Here is a 23,212-nt window from a genome sequence, read left to right as displayed (position 1 = left end):
CAGTACTCCAGGTGTGGTCTCACAAAGCTTTATATAATTGCATAAAGACGTCCTTACTCCAATCCTTTTGCAGTAAAGGCTAACATACCATTTGATTTCCTAACTGCTTGTTGTACCTACATGTTAACTTTCTGTGACTTGTGTACAAGGACCCCATAATCCCTCTGCACACCAACATTTACTAGACTCTCACTTTTTTTTAAAAAAAAAGTGCTTTTCCATTCTTCCTACCAAAGTACATAATTTCACACTTAGCCACATTATACTCTGTCTGCTATCTTGCCTATTCACTTGAACAGTCTATATCATATATATATTATATATATATATAATATATATGTATATATATATTTTATATATATGTGTGTATATTATATATGTGTGTGTGTTATATAGGTGTCAGCTGTGGCTCAGTGACAGCGGAAGGAGCGTGCGTCAAGCCAGGCTCCCCACCCACCCTTTCCTTTAACCACTGTCTGCCCCACCTGTGACAGATGGCAAGTCCTGCATTGGACTCCTCAGTCACCTGAGAATTCTCTTTGACTGGAAGCAAGTCATCCTCAACTCCGAGGGACTGCCTATGATGATGAGTGGATAGCATTCTCACCTCTGAGTCAGAAGGTCGTGGGTTCAAATCCCACTCCAGGGACTTGAGCACAAAAATCTAGGCTGACACTCCAGTGCAGTACTGAGGGAGTGCCGCACTGTCGCAGGTGCCGTCTTTCGGATGAGATGTTTAACCGAGGTCCTGTCTGTTCTCTCAAGTGGACGTAAAAGATCCCATGGCACTATTTCGAAGAAGAGTAAGGAGGTTATCCCCTGTGTGCTGAACAATATTTATCCCTCAATCAACATAACAGAAACAGATTATCTGGTCATTATCACTTTGCTGTTTGAGGACAACGTGGACCATTTCCCATACCTCGGGAGACTGCTATCAGCAAAGGCAGACATCGATGACGAGGTTCAACACTGCCTCCAGTGCACCAGCGCAGCCTTTGGCTGCCTGAGGAAGAGAGTGTTCGAAAATCAGGTCCTCAAATCTGCCACCAAGCACATGGTCTACAGGGCTGTAGTAATACCTGCCCTCCTGTATGGCTCAGAAACGTGGACCATATACAGTAGACACCTCAAATCGCTGGAGAAATACCACCAACGATGTCTCCGCAAGATCCTGCAAATCCCCTGGGAGGACAGACGCACCAATGTTAGTGTTCTCGTTCAGGCCAACATCCCCAGCATCACATCACAAACAATGAAAAAGTAGTTGTTAAAATACTTAAGCCTGACCACACTTGGAACAGCTCCGCTGGGCAGGCCACATTGTTCACGTGCCCGACACAAGACTCCCAAACCAAGCGCTCTACTCGGAACTCCCTCAAGGCAAGCGAGCCCCAGGTGGGCAGAGGAAACGTTCCAAGGACACCCTCACAGCCTCCCTGATAAAATGCAACATCCCCACTGACACCTGGGAGTCCCTGGCCAAAGACCGCCCTAAGTGGAGGAAGAGCATCCGGGAGGGCGCTGAGCACCTCGAGTCTCGTTGCCGAGAGCATGCAGAAATCAAGCGCAGGCAGCGGAAGGAGCGTGCGGCAAACCAGTCCCACCTTCCCCTTCCCTCAACCACTGTCTGTCCCATCTGTGACAGAGACTGTAATTCCTGTATTGGTCTGTTCAGTCACCTGAGAACTCACTTTGAGTGGAAGCAAGTCTTCCTCGATTTCGAGGGACTGCCTATGATGATGCTGTGTGTGGGAGCTTGCTTGTGAGCAAATTGGCTGCCATTTTTCCTACATTACAACAGTGACTACACTTCAAAAGCCCTTCATTGGCTGTAAAGAGCTTTGAGACATCCAGTCCTGAAAGGCTCTATATAAATCCAAGTCTTTAATTTTTTCTTCTTTATATCCCTTTGCAGCCTCTTTACGTCCTTCACGCAGCTTACTTTCCCATTTAGCTTTGTATCATCAGCAAACTTAGATATATTACACTCGGTCCCCTCAACTAAGTTATTGTTCAACAACTTTGGTTTTTAATGCAGTTTTATTTTCCAGCTGAAGGCAAAATGAGTTTACTTGTGTCCCCTTCTTGTATGGGATATTTACCATTTTTTGCACTCATTTCTCAACATCAAGCACTGCCATCCATCATGTATCGCATGGGCTAGATACAGAGTAAAGCCCCCTCTACACTGTCCCATCAAACACTCCCAGGGCAGGTACAGCATGGGCTAGATACAGAGTAAAGCTCCCTCTACACTGTCCCATCAAACACTCCCAGGGGCAGGTACAGCACGGGTTAAATACAGAATAAAGCTCCCTCTACACTGTCCCATCAAACACTCCCAGGGCAGATACAGCATGGGGTTAGATACAGAGTAAAGCCCCCTCTACACTGTCCCATCAAACACTCCCAGGGCAGGTACAGCACGGGTTAAATACAGAGCAAAGCTCCCTCTACACTGTCCCATCAAACACTCCCAGGGCAGGTACAGCATGGGTTAGATACAGAGTAAATTGGTGATCATTTTCCAACTGTCTATCGACTTTGGATCAGTTCCTATGGACTGAAGGGTAGCTAATGTAACACCACTTTTTAAGAAAGGAGGGAGAGAGAAAATGGGTAATTATAGACCAGTTAGCCTGACATCAGTTGTGGGGAAAATGTTGGAATCAATTATTAAGGATGAAATAGCAGCGCATTTGGAAAGCAGTGACAGGATCGGTCCAAGTCAGCATGGATTTATGAAAGGGAAATCATGCTTGACAAATCTTCTAGAATTTTTTGAGGATGTAACTAGTAGAGTGGACAAGGGAGAACCAGTGGATGTGGTGTATTTGGACTTTCAAAAGGCTTTTGACAAGGTCCCACACAAGAGATTAGTGTGCAAAATCAAAGCACATGGTATTGGGGGTAATGTACTGACATGGATAGAGAACTGGTTGGCAGACAGGAAGCAGAGAGTCGGGATAAACGGGTCCTTTTCAGAATGGCAGGCAGTGACAAGTGGAATGTCGCAGGGCTCAGTGCTGGGACCCCAGCTCTTTACAATATACATTAATGATTTAGATGAAGGAATTGAGTGTAATATCTCCAAGTTTGCAGATGTCACTAAACTGGGTGGCGGTGTGAGCTGTGAGGAGGACGCTAAGAGGCTGCAGGGTGACTTGGACAGGTTAGGTGAGTGGGCAAATACATGGCAGATGCAGTATAATGTGGATAAATGTGAGGTTATCCACTTTGGTGGCAAAAACACACGAAGGCAGAATATTATCTGAAGGCGGCAAATTAGGAAAAGGGGAGGTGTAACGAGACCTGGGTATCATGGCACATCAGTCATTGAAAGTTGGCATGCAGGTACAGCAGGAGGTGAAGAAGGCAAATGGTATGTTGGCCTTCTTAGCTAGGGGATTTGAGTATAGGAGCAGGGAGGTCTTACTGCAGTTGTACAGGGCCTTGGTGAGGCCTCACCTGGAATATTGTGTTCAGTTTTGGTCTCCTAATCTGAGGAAGGACGTTCTTGCTATTGAGGGAGTGCAGCGAAGGTTCACCAGACTGATTCCCGGGATGGCTGGACTGACATATGAGGAGAGACTGGATCAACTGGGGTTTTATACGCTGGAGTTTAGAAAGATGAGAGGGGATCTCATAGAAACATATAAGATTCTGACGGGACTGAACAAGTTAGATGCGGGAAGAATGTTCCCAATGTTGGGGAAGTCCAGAACCAACGAACACAGTCTTAGGATAAGGGGTAGGCCATTTAGGACTGAGATGAGGAGAAACTGCTTCACTCAGAGAGTTGTTTACCTGTGGAATTCCCTGCCGCAGAGAGTTGTTGATGCCAGTTCATTGGATATATTCAAGAGGGAGTTAGAGAGTTACGGCTAAGGGAATCACGGGGTATGGAGAGAAAGCAGGAAAGGGATACTGAAGGAATGATGAGCCATGGTCGCAGGCTCGAAGGGCCGAATGGCCTACTGCTGCACCTATTTTCTATGTTTCTATGGGTAAAGCTCTCTCTACACTGTCCCATCAAACACTCCTGGGGCAGGTACTGCATGGGGTTAAAAACAGAGTAAAGCTCCCTCTATTACACTGACCTATCAAACACTCCCAGGGCAGGTACAGCACGGGGTTAGATACACAGTAAAGCTCCCTCTACACTGTCCCATCAAACACATTTCCAGACCAGGCACAGCACAGTTTAGATATAAAGTTTCCTCTTCACTTGCCCATTCATGGTCTTTCAAATGGGATTAGAGAGTGAAGCTCATTCTGTGATCCTTGTTGGAAGTGTATTATCTGAAAATGGGGGAATTAGAGAGAAGCTGCAAATGGGGGAAAGGGGAGAGGGCTCCAGTAAATGGGGGAAATGGGAGAGAGCTCCAGTAAATGGGGGAACTGGGAGAGCGCTCCAGTAAATGGGGGAACTGGGAGAGCGCTCCAGTAAATGGGGGAACTGGGAGAGAGCTCCAGTAAATGGGGGAAATGGGAGAGAGCTCCAGTAAATGGGGGAAATGGGAGAGGGCTCCAGTAAATGGGGGAACTGGGAGAGGGCGCCAGTAAATGGGGGAACTGGGAGAGGACGCCAGTAAATGGGGGAACTGGGAGAGAGCGCCAGTAAATGGGGGAACTGGGAGAGGGCTCCAGTAAATGGGGGCACTGGGAGAGAGCACCAGTAAATGGGGGAACTGGGAGAGGGCGCCAGTAAATGGGGGAACTGGGAGAGGGCGCCAGTAAATGGGGGAACTGGGAGAGAGCGCCAGTAAATGGGGGAAATGGGAGAAGGCTCCAGTAAATGGGGGAAATGGGAGAAGGCTCCAGTAAATGGGGGAAATGGGAGAGAGCGCCAGTAAATGGGGGAAATGGGAGAAGGCTCCAGTAAATGGGGGAAATGGGAGAGAGCGCCAGTAAATGGGGGAAATGGGAGAGAGCGCCAGTAAATGGGGGAAATGGGAGAGAGCTCCAGTAAATGGGGGAAATGGGAGAAGGCTCCAGTAAATGGGGGAAATGGGAGAGGGCGCCAGTAAATGGGGGAAATGGGAGAGGGCTCCCCGAGGGCCGCCAGGATTCGGGATCAGCGAACTCTGAACAGGCGGCAGGTCAAACCTGGTCCGGTTTCTTGCCCGCACAGTTCAGCGACACACTCCCTTCTACAGCTGAGTCAGTGAACAACATACTTCATTTTTTTTTAAAGCAGCCATTAAACTGAGCAGATTGACCCTGTACTAAAAGGCAGCACAATTTCTCTAGACCACCACCAACCTGATTCAGTTGAACATACCTTTAATTTTGCAATAGGAAAGAAATTTGAGAACTCCGAGATGTTCGGGCAGTACCCGTTGCAAGTGAACGGATTTAAGGATCTTCACGAGTGCCTGGAGGCTGCGATGGTTGAAGGAGAGATCGAGTCCTTGCAGGCGGAAAATTCTGCCAATTCTGCCAAGTCTGGACAAGAGGTGGGTTGTCTCGGAAGGATGCTGCTACATCCCCTAGCTAATTCAGTAGCATGTTTGATGGACGAGGCTTACGTGAAGCTTCTTGCCCTGTTGAAAATATTGGCCTAGTGAGTTGATGTAGTGATGGGAGAGGCAACATTAAGGCAGTCCGTTTTTTGTTCAAAGTGCTCTCCCATTCAGCACTGCTGGACTTCCCCTCCCTCCAGTTTATATGTGGGACTGTGCGGCTAATGGCTGGCTCTTGTGTTGGTGAAATGTGATGTTTCCTCGGGATTAGATCCATCACGCAGTATTGCCTCCCGTTGGTGATGTGACAGTGGCTCAATGAGGGATACCTGACCTCAAGCAGGTCAGACAGCTTTGAATATTAGGATATTTGAAAGTATGATCTATTCGTATAAAATGAGGGAGTGCTGAGTTAAAAAATACCTTTGACAAATCCTTTTAAAGCAAGAGAATTGCTGAGCATCTATATGAAAGAAATATTTATATATTCCCTCAAAGTATATGCTCAGGTTGTCGGATCGTCCTGTTACAGGTTGAACCTCCATTATCCGGAACCTTTGGGACCTGGCCTGTTCCGGATAAGGGATTTTTCCGGACGAGGGATGGTCACATTAAATTAGATGGTACAGGTACTGAGCAAGGGAATATCGGAGCTAGCTGGCTTGGGGCTGGGAGTGCAGCAGAGAGATCATTGGGGGGGGAAAAAGGGGCGCGCGGTGGATCTTGAGATCAGGCCAGCGATTGCGGGAGTCAGCAGCAAGGAAGGACTTCAATTTGTTCATGTTGGAGTTCTGCGCATGCACGAACCCAGTGGTTGTGAATGGTTCTGGAAGAGGGGTGGTTCCTGATAAGGGGTGGTTCCTGATAAGGGAGGTCTGGATAAGGGAGATTAACCTGTAATGGGTTACATTTTGGTTGGATTGAGTGCTGTGACCGAGATTGTAGGACCTCCATAGTTTTAAAATGCGCGACAAGGCTGGTCAGAACTTTAAAATGGAGGACAGGGCTATTTAAAGAGACACGTGTTTCAGAATGATGGGGAAGTGGTTCGTCCTGGTAGACCGCTTTAGGTAAACTTGTTCGAATCTGCCAACGTTTCTCTCTAATGGAGAAACCAAGGGGATGGCCCTGAGTATCACTATTGAGAAGCAATCAGGAGGTAGTGATTAGACAACCCCACAACTTTGAGTTTAAATCAGCCATGCCTCAGTGGACAGCACTCTGGTCTCTGAGTCTGAAGGTTGTGGCTTCAAGTCCCACTCCAGAGTCTTGAGCACAAAAATCTAGGCTGACGCTCCTGATAGAGGGAGCGCTGCACTGTCGGAGTTTGATTTATCATGACTGACACTAGCGCAACTTTGCCTAAAACAGTAGAGTAAAACTAACTGCTGTTCTCTGTCCCCAGATTTTCCAGGGTAATATCCGGGATGGGAAACTGCAGATCTGAGGAGAAACTTGAGATAATGGGACGATTTCCACTGAAGCAGAGCAGACTAAGAGGAGATTCTTTTCAAATTATGAAGAGTTTTGATGGGGTGCCGAAGGAAAAAGTAGTTGGCGAAGTGGGGGTCCATCGATTTAAACTCGGCACAGAGAGAGATTGGGAGAAATCTCTTTATGCAGATTTTGTTGGAGCATGGAATACTTGGTATTGAAGTGGAGATCGTTGCGTCTTACGAGGAAAAAGTGGATAAAATACTTGAAGCATTTGAGAGTGAAGAATGTAGGACAGTGGGCTGAGTGCTGGATTGCTCTGGCACAAAGCTGGAACAATGTTCCCCCTAAAGCATACGGGCACGTACCAATCGGGAGGTCGCTCACAGGCTGTTACTGCGCAGAAAATGTAAAGGGACCATGCACAGATTAGAGGGAACATTGATGGTCTCCCTTTGCTGTGTGGTTCTCAGCCACGTTATCTCGCAGTAACGGTAACTTAGCTTTAAATTGGGTAATGCTCACCGCGCATGGTTTATCACAAGGGCGAGCTTAACAAAATACTGCTGAGATTTCCAGCATTTTCTGTTTTTATTTCAGATTCCAGCATCTGCAGTATTTTGCTTTAGTAACAAAATACTCGCCTGGTTTTAATATTGCTCGGGGCTCTGGTGATCTTCAGTTAACGGTGATTGAATTTTCTCAACTGCAGGGTAGCGGTGAAATTCGGCAATCGCTGAGAGTCACCTTTCCGGGGCAGATACGGTTCTCACCCCAAAAAACTAAGCCAAAAGCAAAATACTGCGGATGCTGGAATCTGAAATAAATACAGGAAATGCTGGAAATCTCAGCAGGTCAGGCAGCATCAGTGGAGAGAGAAACAGTTAATGTTTCAGGTCTAGGTCATCGGCCTGAAACGTTAACTCTATTTCTCTCCACAGATGCTGCCTGCTGAGATTTCCAGCATATTTTCTGATTTTATTCCAAAAAAACTTAAGCGATCGTCTGGTCATTTTCTGTTGCAACAACTTGTTTGTTTTGTGTTCCCACAGCACTGGTTCACTGCACTCCCACCCGTCCTAACCTTCGAACTTTCCAGATTTGAGTTTAATCAAGCTTTGGGAAGGCCCGAGAAGATACATCACAAATTGGAATTTCCATCCATCTTGTACATGGACAGGTACCGCAGCCCTGTAGCTTGTGGGTGATATTGAAACAGGACTGGAACAGAGTATCCTGGCGTTCCAAGAAAGATCTTTTGCAGTGAAGTCATAGCAACAGCAACTTGTATTTATATAGTGCCTTTAATATAGTAAAATGTCCCAAGGCGCTTTACAGGGCATTATTAGACACTGAGCCACATCAGGAGAAATTAGGACATTTGACCAAGAGCTTGGTCAAAGAGGTAGGATTTAGGGAGAAGGTAGAGAGACGGAGAGGTTTAGGGAGGTATTTGCAGAGATTGGGACACATAAGGGTGATACCATAAATGCGAGGGTATACATACAAGGAAAGGCTGGGTCTCTTTTCTCTTCAAAAGAGAAGACTGAGGGGTGACCTAATAGAGCTCTTTAAAATTGAGAGGTTTTGATCGAGTGGATACAGAGTGAGGGAAGAGCATAACTAGAGGCCATCAACATAAGATAGTCACCAAGAAATCCAATGGGGCATTCAGGAGAAACTTCTTTACCCAGAGAGTGGTGAGAATGTGGAACTCGCTGCCACAGGGAGTGGTTGTGGTGAATAGTATCGATGCATTTAAGAGGAGGCTAGACAAGCATATGAGGGAGCAGGGACTAGAAAGTTATGCTGATAGAGTTAGATGAGGAAAGATGGGAGGAGGCTCGATTGGAGCATAAACGCCGGCATGGACTGGTTGTGTCGAATGGCCTATTTCTGTGCTGTATATCCTATGTAATGATAAAGAGCTAAGTGTGTGAAGTATACATTTCATTTGGCTTGGAAACTCACAGGAAGTTCCAGCCTTCCCCCTTCCCCATTCCAGACCCATCAGTCATGACTTTTTGCGACACGTGAATGCCCAGATGTATAGACTATTGGGACCATCAAGCTTGCTTCTTGCAGAGTAATGTTTGATTGTATGATTAGACCATGGACACCCATCATTCCCCACCTTCTGCACTGCTACCACCTGGTGATCTCCTACTCTCAGGAATACTATGTTCCTTCCCTGACCTCTTATGGAGGGAAAAACATATCAAACAATGTTGTTAATACCCCTTGGTCCCCCTACTCCATTGATCCACTCGTCTTTCAAACCACCAATTCATCCTGACTCTCATAAACACAATGGTTGTGGTTTGGGAATTCACATATCCCCAGCATCACTAAGTTCTCCTTTATATTTAAAATTAATAAAGGTATTGATAAGGTTAATGAGATACTGTGGGGAACCTTAAAAAAAAACGGTGGGTTGGGGTCGTTGGGAGGTTAGAGGGAAACTGCATCCCGATCCCACTCTGCCCAATTCCGGTTGTAATGGAGGCGGGATGGGGGGGGGGGGGGTGGGCAGGCAGCCAATCTGTTCCCAGAAGGCGGGTCGATCATTTAAATATTATAATAAGGCTGACATGCCTCATGGTGATCCATCATTTCAAACTTGACTGCCGGGTGGGTTTCCCGGGCCTCGGGGAACCCGGCAGCTAAAGGACTGCGAGGACTGCTAGATCCAGGAGTTAACTGCTGGATCCAGCGTACCTGCCTCACCCACCCCCCACAATCGGATACCTCCCTGCCTGCCCTTCCGATCACCCCGTGACCTTCTCTGCCCCCGCCCCCCCCCCCCCCCCCCCCAAACAACCCACTCAGCGACGCCTTGGGTCTCCCCCCTGGCCTTCCGTCCCCCCCCCCCCTCCGGCTCCCGATCCTCCTCTGCCCCCCCTCCCCAATGCTTCTCCGGCCCCTGGCCACAACCCCCCTCCCAATCCTCCGGCCCCTGGCCACAACCCCCCGCCCCCCCCCCGATCCTCCTCCACTCCCGACTTACCCTACCGATCCCTCTCTGCGGCCTCGTACCACAGGTCTGCGCGCCCAACAGCCAGCCAGCCTTTCCATCTAGCTACATGTGGGCGTGACACAGATTAAACATAGAAACATAGAAAATAGGTGCAGGAGTAGGCCATTCGGCCCTTTGAGCCTGCACCGCCATTCAATAAGATCATGGCTGATCATGCACCTCAGTCCCCCTTTCCTGCTTTCTCTCCATACCCCTTGATTCCTTTAGCCGTAAGGGCCATATCTAACTCCCTCTTGAATATATCTAATGAACTTGCATCAACAATTCTGCCGGAGAGAATTCCACAGGTTAACAACTCTCTGAGTAAAGAAGTTTCTCCTCATCTCAGTCCTAAATTGAGAATGTTAATCAAGCCTTGTCGTTAAATTCGGTAGGGCCTGCGGGAAGCCCATTCTCCCAGGGTTCCCAACCGTTTTCCAGCCCCCGCCACCCCCCACCCCCCCGTCACCCCCAGCCCTATCCCCTGGCAGGAGGATCAGTAACTGGAGGAGACAGATTTAAGATAATTGGCACTAGAACAAAGATGAAATTTTTTTTTTTTACGCAGCGAGTTGTTGTGATGTGTAACGCGATGTCTGAAAGGGCGGTGGGAGCAGGTTCAATAGTAACTTTCAAAAGGCAATTGGATAAATACTTGAAAATGAAAAATTTGCAGGGCTATGTGGAAAGATCGAGATTAATAGGACAGCTATTTCAAAAACATGATGAGCCGAATGGCCGCCTCCTGTCCTATCCTGACCTGTATCATTCTCTGATCGCCCCCCCCCCCCCCGCCTTTGATGTTTCCGGCAGTGAGATCAACAGTGCTTTCTTCATTAGATGGTGTGTTTGTTTGCAACAGATACATGGATAAAAACCGAGAAATCACCAGGATCAAACGGGAAGAGATCCGACGGCTGAAGGAGCACCTTACCGTGTTGCAGCAACGATTGGAAAGGTACAAGAGCCAGGCGTCTTGATGGAGAATAGCAGTTAGAAATAAGCAAAGAAAAAGCCTGTCCCGGTAACACGTCCTGATCCAAGAGTCTGGTAGATAAACTACAGCTGTTGTGTGCTTTTTAAATAATTCGTTCCTGGGATGTGGGCGTCGCTGGCATGGCTGTCATTTATCGGCCATCCCTGATTGCCCCTGGAGAAGGTGGTGGTGAGCTGCCTTCTTGAACCGCTGCAGTCCGTGTGGTGAAGGTGCTACCATCGTACTGTTAGGGAGGGAGTTCCAGGATTTTGACCCAGCGACGATGAAAGACCGGCCGATATATTTCCAAGTCGGGATGGATGTGTGACTTGGAGGGGAACGTGGAGGTGATGGTGTTCCCATGCGCCCTGCTGCCCTTGTCCTTCTCGATGGTAGAGGTCGTGGGTTTGGGAGGTGCTGTCCAAGCAGTAGTACCTCTTACTGTTCTGAGTCTGAGCAACTAGCATAGATGCATTCACGTGAGGGAGGGAGGAATGGAAGGGAATGTTGATGGGATGAGATGAAGAAGCGTAGATGGAGGTTTGTGTGGACTAGTAATGGCCTGTTTCTGTGCTGCACATTCTATCAGGTATCTCAGTGTTAAACATTGCAATTGGGCACCGCAATTGTTTAGCTGGTGTAGGACTGAGACACAGAGACCAGGATGGTCTCGGATTTGATTCTCTGTCAATACTTAATGGCAGTGCTAGGGTTATAATTTATCCCAGCGTCCCTGGGATAGAAGGGGGAACAATTAGTATCATCCTAGGCAGTCCCTCGGAATCGAGGAAGACTTGCTTCCACTCTAAAAGTGAGTCCTTAGGTGGCTGTACAGTCCAATACAGGAATTACAGTCCATGTCACAGGTGGGATAGATAGTCGTTGAGGGAAGGGGTGGGTGGGACAGGTTTGCCGCACGCTCTTTCCGCTGCCTGCGCTTGATTTCTGCATGCTCTCAGCAATGAGACTCGAGGTGCTCAGCGCCCTCCCAGATCCTCCACTTAGGGCTGTCCTTGGCCAGGGACTTTCAGGTGTCCGTGCTCCTCGACTAACATAGATACCTCGCTACCACGCTCCACCTCACAGTCAACAAGCTCCCCGCTGGAGTGGAACGAAACTACAGAACCAGTGGGAACCTGTTCAACCTTTGTCGTCTCCAGGCCAGGTCCATGACCACCCCAACCTCTGTCGTCGAACTACAGAACGCGGACAACGCCTGCGTATGCGCACATACAGAGGCTGAACTCCAAGTCATAGTCAATGTATTTACTGAGGCATACGAAAACATGGGCCTTACGCTAAACATCCGTAAGACAAAGGTCCTCCACCAGCCTGTCCTTGCCGCACAGCACTGCCCCCCCCCCCCAGTCATTGGTATCATGACTGGTGTCCAGTTACCCACCCTGGAAAGTGAACATTGGGTGAGAATGGAGTCACGTTCCACCCCCCTCCCCCCCGTGGCGACACTCGCAGTCCGAACCCTCACAGTCGAAAAGCCACTTGGTGAGAGAGGGTGGCCACAGCACCTGTAAAACCTTAGCCCAGCAAGATTAATACCCTACAGGACGAGGGAGAAGAGAAAATGGGAAAAGATATTACAAACAGAATGTTACTTGGAGTACAGGTAGGATGAGTTGGACAAAATATGATAAACAGGCACTGAGAAAACATCTCCAAGCTGGTAATGTGCACAGTGTTTATCGTTGTGAATAAAAACACCTGAGGAAGAGGAAGAACTTGTGTCTATTTCACAGCCTCTTGACATCGAGTGCTTCACAACCGAATGATTAATTTTTGAAGTACAGTCAGTGTTGTGTTGTAGGCCAACAGCAGCATGCACACAGCAAATATCCTGTCAATCTGTGGTGGTCGGGGAGGGAATGTTGGCCAGGCTGCCAGGAGAATGCTCACCTCTTCGAAAAAGTGCCCTGGGACCGTGCTCATCGCGTGCTCATCACTGTGAGATACAGGGCCTTGGCTTAGTGTTTCAGCAACAACAACGACGCATTTATACAGCACCTTACAGGGGCATAATCAAACAAAATTCAGCCGACAATGCAGAACTCCTTCAGTACTGTATTGTTCTAGATTATGTGCTCAAGTCTTTCAAAAGCAAGAGTGTTATCAGCTGAGCCAAACTGTCACTTGCACCAGATGCTGAAACCTGTTTCAACACATACTGGTCGTGGTCACTTTTACAGACCTTTGATTCCTGTTTTTATCTCTTTTTTTTAAAACGCTCTCTTTCTCTCTCTTGCTTTCTCTGCATTTCTTTCTTTCCCTTTCTCTCCCTCCCACTTCCCCCCCCTCCCCTGCTCTCTCTCCCCCCACCCCCCCCCCCCCCGCTCTCTCTCCCACCCCCTCCCCCACCGCGCTCTCTCCTCCTCCTGGTCCCCCACTGTCTCCCCCACCCCACTCCCTCTCTCCCCCACCCCACTCCCTCTCTCCCCCACCCCACTCCCTCTCTCCCCACCCCCCTCTCCCCACCCCTCTCTCCCCCACCCCACTCCCTCTCTCCCCCACCCCACTCCCTCTCTCCCCCACCCACTCCCTCTCTCCCCCACCCCACTCCCTCTCTCCCCACCCCACTCCCTCTCTCCCCCACCCCACTCCCTCTCTCCCCCACCCCACTCCCTCTCTCCCCCACCCCACTCCCTCTCTCCCCCACCCCACTCCCTCTCTCCCCCCACCCCACTCCCTCTCTCCCCACCCCACTCCCTCTCTCCCCCACCCCACTCCCTCTCTCCCCCACCCCACTCCCTCTCTCCCCCACCCCACTCCCTCTCTCCCCCACCCACTCCCTCTCTCCCCACCCCACTCCCTCTCTCCCCCACCCCACTCCCTCTCTCCCCACCCCACTCCCTCTCTCCCCCACCCCACTCCCTCTCTCCCCCACCCCACTCCCTCTCTCCCCACCCCACTCCCTCTCTCCCCCACCCCACTCCCTCTCTCCCCCACCCCACTCCCTCTCTCCCCCACCCCACTCCCTCTCTCCCCCACCCCACTCCCTCTCTCCCCCACCCCACTCCCTCTCTCCCCCACCCCACTCCCTCTCTCCCCCACCCCACTCCCTCTCTCCCCCACCCCACTCCCTCTCTCCCCCACCCCACTCCCTCTCTCCCCCACCCCACTCCCTCTCTCCCCCACCCCACTCCCTCTCTCCCCACCCGCTCCCTCTCTCCCCCACCCCGCTCCCTCTCCCCACCCCGCTCCCTCTCTCCCCCACCCGCTCCCTCTCCCCTCCCCCCTCCCTCTCCCCCCACCCCGCTCTCTCCCCCCACCCCTCTCCCTCTCCCCCACCCCCCTCCGCGCTCTGCCCCCTCCCCTCCCCCTCCCGCGCTCTGCCCCTCCCCTCCCCTCCCGCGCTCTGCCCCCTCCCCTCCCCTCCCGCGCTCTGCCCCCTCCCCTCCCCTCCCGCGCTCTGCCCCCTCCCCTCCCCTCCCGCGCTCTGCCCCCTCCCCTCCCCTCCCGCGCTCTGCCCCCTCCCCTCCCCTCCCGCGCTCTCCCCCCTCCCCTCCCTCCCGCGCTCTCCCCCCTCCCCTCCCCTCCCGCGCTCTCCCCCCTCCCCTCCCCTCCCGCGCTCTCCCCCCTCCCCTCCCCTCCCGCTCTCCCCCCTCCCCTCCCCTCCCGCGCTCTCCCCCCTCCCCTCCCCTCCCCGCTCTCCCCCCCTCCCCTCCCCTCCCGCGCTCTCCCCCCTCCCCTCCCCTCCCGCGCTCCCCCTCCCCTCCCCTCCCGCGCTCTCCCCCCTCCCCTCCCCTCCCGCGCTCTCCCCCCTCCCCCCTCCCCTCCCCTCCCGCGCTCTCCCTCCTCCCCTCCCCTCCCGCGCTCTCCCTCCTCCCCTCCCCACCCGCGCTCTCCCTCCTCCCCTCCCCACCCGCGCTCTCCCTCCTCCCCTCCCCACCCGCGCTCTCCCTCCTCCCCTCCCCACCCGCGCTCTCCCTCACCCGCGCTCTCCCTCCTCCCCTCCCCACCCGCGCTCTCCCTCCTCCCCTCCCCACCCGCGCTCTCCCTCCTCCCCTCCCCACCCGCGCTCTCCCTCCTCCCCTCCCCACCCGCGCTCTCCCTCCTCCCCTCCCCACCCGCGCTCTCCCTCCTCCCCTCCCCACCCGCGCTCTCCCTCCTCCCCTCCCCTCCCGCGCTCTCCCCCCTCCCCTCCCCTCCCGCGCTCTCCCCCCTCCCCTCCCCTCCCGCGCTCTCCCTCCTCCCCTTCCCTCCCGCTCTCTCTTCTCCCCCCCCCCCCCCCCCCCGCGCTCGCTCGCTCTCTTTCTCTTTCTCTTTCTCCTCCCGCTCTGTCTCTTTCTCCTCCTGCTCTCTCTCTCCACCCATCTCTCTCTCTCTTTCTCTTCTCCCCACAATCCCGCTGGCTTTCTTTTTCTCTTCCCAGGTATTTAAGCTATGGTTCTGGCCCCAAACGATTCCCGCTGGCAGATGTCCTCCAGTATGCCTTGGAGTTTGCCTCGAGTAAGCCTGTGTGTACCTCACCAGTGGAAGATGTGGAACCTGCTCCTCCCAGTAGTACGCCTGCACCTCAGACAACAGCCCGGCAAGAGAGGTTTGTATATAAACTAGGAAGTTCTGAATAAATTAACAGTAGATAAATGCCTTGCTGTTGAATTTGCTAGAGAAAAAGTTACATTTATATTGCACCTTTTCACACCTCGGGTACGTTTCAGTAGCTTACTTTGAAGTTGTAATTGATTTCTATGGCTATACAAGTAAATGTGGCAAAAATAAAAATGAATACTTTCATTTCTATAGCGCCTTTCATGTCCACCGGATATCCCAAAGCATTTTACAGCCAATAATTACTTTTTGAAGTATAGTCACTGTTGTAATGTAGGAAATTCGGCAGCCAATTTGCTCAGGGAAGACTGATCACATTCTTCCAACCCCCTACAAGGGACATTATTGGAATGGATGATATCCAGAAGTCACGACACTGTCACTATTCACTTCATACCCAATAAACCTGTTAACAATCCGTACACAATGCCTGTCCCATCTATGCGGGGGGGGGGGGGGGGAGGAGGGGGGAGTGGGGGTGGGGTGGGAGGGGAGGGGAGGGGAGGGGGAGGGTGGAGTGGGGGTGGGGTGGGAGGAAGGATGCACTTGGACTGGGGTAAAGCACTTTGGCTGGTCCTTGCTGTCTTCTGGGTAGCTCTGTCCTCTGTCACTTCAGGAAGTCAAACTGGATCGAGTTACAATTTGCAAAGTCAGTGAGACCTTGGGATGGACGGTTCCAGTTACACATCCCTGTGAAACTTCAGGGTGTGGCTTATCCTCCAAGGGGACCAATCATAGACAAAGGGTGGGCATGGTGGCCATTTTTGCAGTACAAATAAGCACATCCCAAGGATAATTTCCCTGCTCTTCTTCAAAATAGTACCATGGGATCTTTTACATCCACCTGAGAGGGCAGGCGGTGCCTCAGCTTAACGTCTCATCTGAAAGACGGCACCTCCGATAGTGCAGCACTTCCTCAGCACTGCACTGGAGAGTCGGCCTAGATTTTTGTGCTCAAGTGTTTGGAGTGGGACTTGAACCCACAACCTTCTGACTCAGAAACAGCCATTTTTCTTGCACAAGATCCCAAACACGGCAGTGAGGTGAATGACTAGTTACTTTCTATGTTGGTGCTGTTGCATGAGGTAGGAATGTTGGCCAGGGCATCTGGAAAACTTGTGCTTTTCCACTAGTTGTTCCATGTCATCTTCAAAAGAAATCACTCCCTTGGAACATTTTTCCCCCTCTCTCGATTATAAATGTTATGTTTTACAAACCCTTCGCTTGCATTGAAAGTATCTACATCCTTTTGGAGATGTTTTGTCAGAAGAGAGTGGGTTAGAACCTGACTTTTCAACCCTGTGGCCTTCGATTTGTCATCCAGAAAATCTCCCTGCATGTGAGGCAAGTTGGGAGAGTCCCAGTCTCATGCCTTGCGCCATAGAATGGCTGGTGTCGGAAATAGAAAGTTCTTGCACGCGTATAGTAGGGGACATAGAAACATAGAAAATAGGTGCAGGAGTCGGCCATTCGGCCCTTCGAGCCTGCACCGCCATTCAATAAGATCATGGCTGATCATTCACCTCAGTACCCCTTTCCTGCTTTCTCTCCATACCCCTTGATCCCTTTAGCCGTAAGGGCCATATCTAACTCCCTCTTGAATATATCCAATGAACTGGCATCAACAACTCTCTGCAGCAGGGAATTCCACAGGTTCACAACTCTCTGAATGAAGAAGTTTCTCCTCATCTCAGTCCTAAATAGCTTACCCCTTAGACTGTGTCCCCTGGTTCAGGACTTCCCCAACATCGGGAACATTCTTCCTGCCTCTCCAGTCCCGTCAGAATTTTATATGTTTCTATGAGATCCCCTCTCATCCTTCTAAACTCCAGTGAATACAGGCCCAGTCGATCCAGTCTCTCCTCATATGTCAGTCCAGCCATCCCGGGAATCAGTCTGGTGAACCTTCGCTGCACTCCCTCAATAGCAATAACGTCCTTCCTCAGATTAGGAGACCAAAACTGAACACAATATTCCAGGTGAGGCCTCACCAAGGCCCTGTACAACTGCAGTAAGACCTCCCTGCTCCTATACTCAAATCCCCTAGCTATGAAGGCCAACATACCATTTGCCTTCTTCACGGCCTGCTGTACCTGCATGCCAACTTTCAATGACTGATGTACCATGACACCCAGGTCTCGTTGCACCTCCCCTTTTCCTAATCTGCCATTCAGATAATATTCTGCCTTCGTGTTTTTGCCCCCAAAGTGGATAACATCACATTTATCCACATTATACTGCATCTGCCATGCATTTGCCCACTCGCCTAACCTGTCCAAGTCACCCTGCAGCCTCTTAGCGTCCTCCTCACAGCTCACACCGCCACCCAGTTTAGTGTCATCTGCAAACTTGGAGATATTACACTCAATTCCTTCATCTAAATCATTAATGTATATTGTAAAGAGCTGGGGTCCCAGCACTGAACCCTGCGGCACCCTACTAGTCACTGCCTGCCATTCTGAAAGGACCTGTTTATCCCGATTCTCTACTTCCTGTCTGCCAACCAGTTCTCTATCCACGTCAGTACATTACCCCCAATACCATGAGCTTTCATTTTGTACACCAATCTCTTATGTGGGACCTTGTCAAAAACCTTTTGAAAGTCCAAATACACCACATCCACTGATTCTCCCTTGTCCCACTCTACTAGTTACATCCTCAAAACATTCCAGAAGATTTGATTTGGCAAGACTTGGACCGATCTTGTCACTGCTTTCCAAATGCGCTATTTCATCTTTAATAATTGATTCCAACATTTTCCCTGCTACTGATGTCAGGCTAACCGGTCTATAATTACCTGTTTTTTCTCTCCCTCCTTTTTAAAAAAAATGGTGTTACATTAGCTACCCTCCAGTCCATAGGGACTGATCCAAAGTCGATAGACTGATGGAAAATGATCACCAATGCATCCACTATTTCTAGGGCCACTTCCTAAAGTACTCTGGGATGCAGACAATCAGGCCCCGGGGATTTATCGGCCTTCAATCCCATCAATTTCCCTAACAAGGATATCTTTCAGTTCCTCCTTCTCACTGTACCCCCGGCCCCCTAGTACATCCGGAAGGATATTTGTGTCTTCCATCGTGAAGACAGAACCAAAGTATTTGTTCAACTGGTCTGCCATTTCTTTGTTCACCTGAATCCAACTGCAAGGGACCTACGTTTGTCTTCGCTAATCTTTTTCTCTTCACATATCTATAGAAGCTTTTGCAGTCAGTTTTAATGTTCCCGGCAAGCTTCCTCTCGCACTCTATTTCCCCCCTCCTAATTAAACCCTTAGTCCTCCTCTGCTGAATTCTAAATTTCTCCCAGTCCTCAGGTTTGCTGCTTTTTCTGGCCAATTTATATGCCTCTAGGAGAGACCATGTGGTACAGCTACCCTTTGTGCTCCGTGCTGGATGTGTGGAATGTGAGCCCCTCAATATTGTGACAGCAGCACACCCCCTCTTTAAAAGTAAAAGCCTGTCAGCCGCACGGGACGTGATGAGTGCAGAGTAGGAGAGGTAGGACGGGCATCCACTCTGCTGTTTTTCTCACCTATACTGTTCTGAGAATGGGGAATGCCGGCTGGATGCTTCCTCAAAGATTAAGGTTAAATCGAGGGGAGAATTGGCCTGTGGCATCCTCACACTTACCGGTTTTGGAAATGTTGGTAGAGCTTTGAGGCCTCTTGGCTGGGGTGGCTTGTGATGTTGTGGACTGAGGATAAGCTAAGAATTATTATTTTTTTTATAAAGAGAGATAGTCTGGCCTTTAATGTTATCAGCCGTGGCTCAGTGAGTAGCATTCTCACCTCTTGAGTCAGAAGGTTGTGGATTCAAGTGGCTCTCCAGGGGCTTGAGCACAAAAATCTAAGCTTATCACTCCTGTGCAGGACTGAGGGAGCGCTACACTGTCGGAGGTGCCATCTTTCAAATGAGACGCAAAACCAAGGCCCCTGTCTGCTCTCTCAAGTGGGCGTAAAAGATCTTGCTCCTCGGGTCAGGCAGCGTCTGTAGAGAGAGAAACAGAGTTAACGTTCATGTCGATGGTGATCCGTTAACTCTGTTTCTCTCTCCATGGATGCTGAGCATTTTCGGTTTCTATTTTGGATTTCCAGCATCCGCAGGATTTTGCTTTTATGTATAAATCACAGAATCTGTATGGATTTAGACATTCAGGATAGTTGCCAAAATGAACTAACCGCCCTGTTTTTATTGTTGCAAATCCCACCTCCAGCCCAACAGAACAGGGTCCCCTGGCACCCACGGAAGCCCCCTGCACACCCCCTCTTCAGCGGTCCGTAGTTCACAAACCCTTCACGCAGTCGAGGGTTCCACCGGAAATTCCGATGCATCCTGCACCGCGGCACATCACGGAGGATGAGCTGAGGGTGTTGGAGGGTTGCCTACATCGCTGGAGGATGGAGGTGGAGAATGACACTCGAGGTAAGAATTGCTTGCCCCCTCCCCCTGCTCTGGTTCTCTAACGTCCAACGGTCGTATTATTTCTCAGTAATAGCCCGTCGTTCCGTTAGCTGACTTTGTGATAATATGACAATCCTCCTGTCCCATCCTTCCTTGAGGAGCCGAAAATAAAGGTGAGGCTCTTCGGCAGGTTCTCAGCCAAGCTGAAATGAAGGAGTAGTGATTCTAAATTTATTTTTAAAATTTGTTCCTGGGCGAGGTCGGCATTTATTGCCCATCCCTAACTGCCCCGGACAAGGTGGTGGTGAGCCGCCGCTTTGAACCGCTGCAGTCCGTGTGGTGAAGGTACTCCCACAGTGCTGTGAGGAGTTTGTAGCAGTTTGGTACAACAGCGGACAGTTAAGAGTCAACCACATTGCTGTGGGTCTGGAGTCACAAACAGGCCCAGACTGGGTAAGGGCGGCAGATTTCCTTCCCTAAAGGACATTAGTGAATCAGATGGGTTTTTACGACAATCCGGTAGGTGGTGTGATTTGGACTCGCGTCTCCGGATCATTAGGCTCTGGATTACCAGTCCAATAACATAACCACAATGATACTGTAGCCCTGTGTATGAGGAAGGAGAGACTGAGGGAATTTCACAGATTTGAGGCTCTGGGAAAGAAAGTAAGTTCTGTTGTGTCGTGCCCGGGAACGGTAACATAGAAACATAGAAAATAGGTGCAGGAGTCAGCCATTCGGCCCTTCGAGCCTGCACCGTCATTCAATAAGATCATGGCTGATCATTCACCTCAGTACCCCTTTCCTGCTTTCTCTCCATACCCCTTGATCCCTTTAGCCGTAAGGGACATGTCTAACTCCCTCTTGAATATATCCAACGAACTGGCATCAGCAACTTTCTGTGGTAGAGAATTCCACAGGTTCACAATTCTCTGGGTTATGTTACTGAACTAGTAATCCAGAGGCCTGGACTGATGAGTTCAGATCCCACCATGGCAGCTGGGGAATTTAAATTCAATCAAATAAATCTGGTATGAAAAGCTAGTGTCACTAATAGCGACCATGAAACTAACAGATTGTCGTAAAAACCCATCTGGTTCACACGTCGTTTAGGGAAGGAAATCTGCCGCCCTTACCTGGTCTGGCCTATATTTGACTCAAGACCCACAGCAACGTGGTTGATATTTAAACTGCCCTCTGAAATGGCCCAGCGAGCCACTCAGTTATATTCAAGAAGATGGCTCACCACCACCTTTTCGAGGGCGACTTGGGACGGGCAATAAATCCCGTGAAGGAATTTTTAAAAAGGTAATTCCTGTACAGAGCTAGTAACCCAGAATTCAAGTGAATCGCAGTAAGTTGTGAAATTGAATTCAGTAAATCTAGCCTTTGTAGGCCCAGAAGATAACCCTGAAATCTGCAGGGTTGTTGTTAAGACCTTAATGCTTCACTAATGTTGTGCAGGGAAGGGATCCTGTCACCCTTGCCCAGTCTAGCCTACAGGTGACTCCAATCCCACACTGAGTGGTTCTCAGGGTAACTGGAGACAGTCTGTCACATCCCAAGAGCAAACACCATTGTGGGAGCGCCCACCACCACACAAACAGCGGGAGGATGCCGACCACCATTGCAGGGATTGGCAGTAGATGCAGCCTTACCAGTGCCGCCCCATATCTAAGAACAAATAAATAACATTGGAGTCGGAGACTTTTGCCACAGTGAGGATGTAGGAAGGAGAAACAGTGCAGAGGAGCAAGGGCAATAGCATTAATTAAAGTTGGAAACCACAGTTGTGGCTTGGAACCTGTCAGGTATGCACCTATGAGTATGCGCACACGTTCGTAAAGAGTTGTAGAGCTGTTGAGTTGGGAGTGGCTTAGCCAGTCACAAGACTCAATAAATCCCCAGCCAGTTGGGTTCGGGGGGATCCACGATGAGGTAGGTGGTTGTGAGCCTGCTGGATGAACTGGTAATGTGTAGTGTGATTGTTAAACCGTTGCTAATAAACCAACTAGTTCTTAAGAGCAATGTGTTGCTGTTAATTCTTAAGCAAAGAACCCATGAAGCAAATACATTATAGAACCTAGAACGGAGGGAAGGAATTCATGTCCACCTTTGAGAGGTGGCAGAAGAAATTACCCAGATGTGGCAGAAGAACTTACACAGATGTGGAAGCCGGCTTCTGAATTTATGCTGGGGTTTCAAAGGGATCTCTGCATTGTTGACGGGGTGTGGGGAGGGAAAGCAGAGTTGTGATACGAAACCAGATTTCTCAGTGGGGTACCGCAAGGTTCAATGCTTGGGACCCTAGCTATTTACAATATACATTAATGATTTAGACGAAGGAATTGAATGTAATATTTCCAAGTTTGCAGATGACACTAAGCCGGGTGGTAATGTGAGCTGTGAGGAGGATGCTAAGAGGCTGCAGGGTGACTTGGACAGGTTAGGTGAGTGGGCAAATGCATGGCAGATGCAGTATAATGTGGATAAATGTGAGGTTATCCACTTTGATGGCAAAAACGGGAAGGCGGAATATTATTTGAATGGTGACAGATTAGGAAAAGAGGAGGTGCAACGAGACCTGGGTGTCATGGTACATCAGTCATTGAAAGTTGGCATGCAGGTACAGCAGGTGGTGAAGAAGTTTCAGCAGACTGATTCCCGGCATGGCAGGACTGACATATGAAAAAAGACTGGATCGACTGGGCTTGTATTCACTGGAGTTTAGAAGAATGAGAGGGGATCTCATAGAAACATATAAAATTCTGACGGAATGGACAGGTTAGATGCAGGAAGAATGTTCCCGATGTTGGGGAAGTCCAGAACCAGGGGACATAGTCTAAGGATAAGGGGTAAGCCATTTAGGACCGAGATGAGGAGAAACTTCTTCACTCAGAAAATTGTGCACCTGGCATTCCCGACCACAGAGAGTTGTTGATGCCAGTTTGTTAGATATATTCAAGAGGGAGTTAGATGTGGCCCTTACGGCTAAAGGGATCAAGGGGTATGGAGAGAAAGCAGGAATGGGGTACTGAAATGCATGATCAGCCATGATCATATTGAATGATGGTCCAGGCTTGAAGGGCCGAATAGCCTACTCCTGCACCTACTTTCTATGTTTCAATGGCAGACTAAACACCAGAAGAGATGTGCGAGTTGAGATCCAAGGACACACTGAGGCCAAGAATGTCAACTGTCAAAGCTAAAAGTTAGTTGGACTTGAGAGACTGGAAGGAATTGCCTCCTTGAATTGGATGAAGGAAACAAAGTTTTCATTTTTGTTGTCCCCTTCAAAGGGTATGGCGGAGAGCAACGTTTGGTGGAGCCCATGGGGAACTTGTTGGCC

General features: G+C 49.9%; 1 protein-coding gene across 7 annotated transcripts in view; it reads left to right on the top strand.

Annotated features, from left to right (window-relative positions):
- usp25 (ubiquitin specific peptidase 25) overlaps window positions 1–23,212 on the top strand; it is a 211,708-nt gene that overhangs the window by 104,994 nt on the left and 83,502 nt on the right. For all 7 annotated transcript variants that reach the window (XM_070893240.1, XM_070893239.1, XM_070893235.1 and 4 more), the window contains 5 exons: window positions 5,305–5,462; window positions 7,955–8,082; window positions 10,781–10,876; window positions 15,279–15,446; window positions 19,676–19,884. In XM_070893240.1, coding sequence (XP_070749341.1) covers window positions 5,305–5,462; window positions 7,955–8,082; window positions 10,781–10,876; window positions 15,279–15,446; window positions 19,676–19,884 — 759 coding nt within the window. The remainder of the gene's footprint in view (window positions 1–5,304; window positions 5,463–7,954; window positions 8,083–10,780; window positions 10,877–15,278; window positions 15,447–19,675; window positions 19,885–23,212) is intronic.

This window comes from Pristiophorus japonicus, chromosome 11 (assembly GCF_044704955.1).
Source record: "Pristiophorus japonicus isolate sPriJap1 chromosome 11, sPriJap1.hap1, whole genome shotgun sequence".
NCBI lineage: Eukaryota > Metazoa > Chordata > Chondrichthyes > Pristiophoridae > Pristiophorus > Pristiophorus japonicus.
The sequence above is the reverse complement of the archived record's forward strand: the minus strand, read 5'-3'. Positions and strand labels throughout refer to the sequence as shown.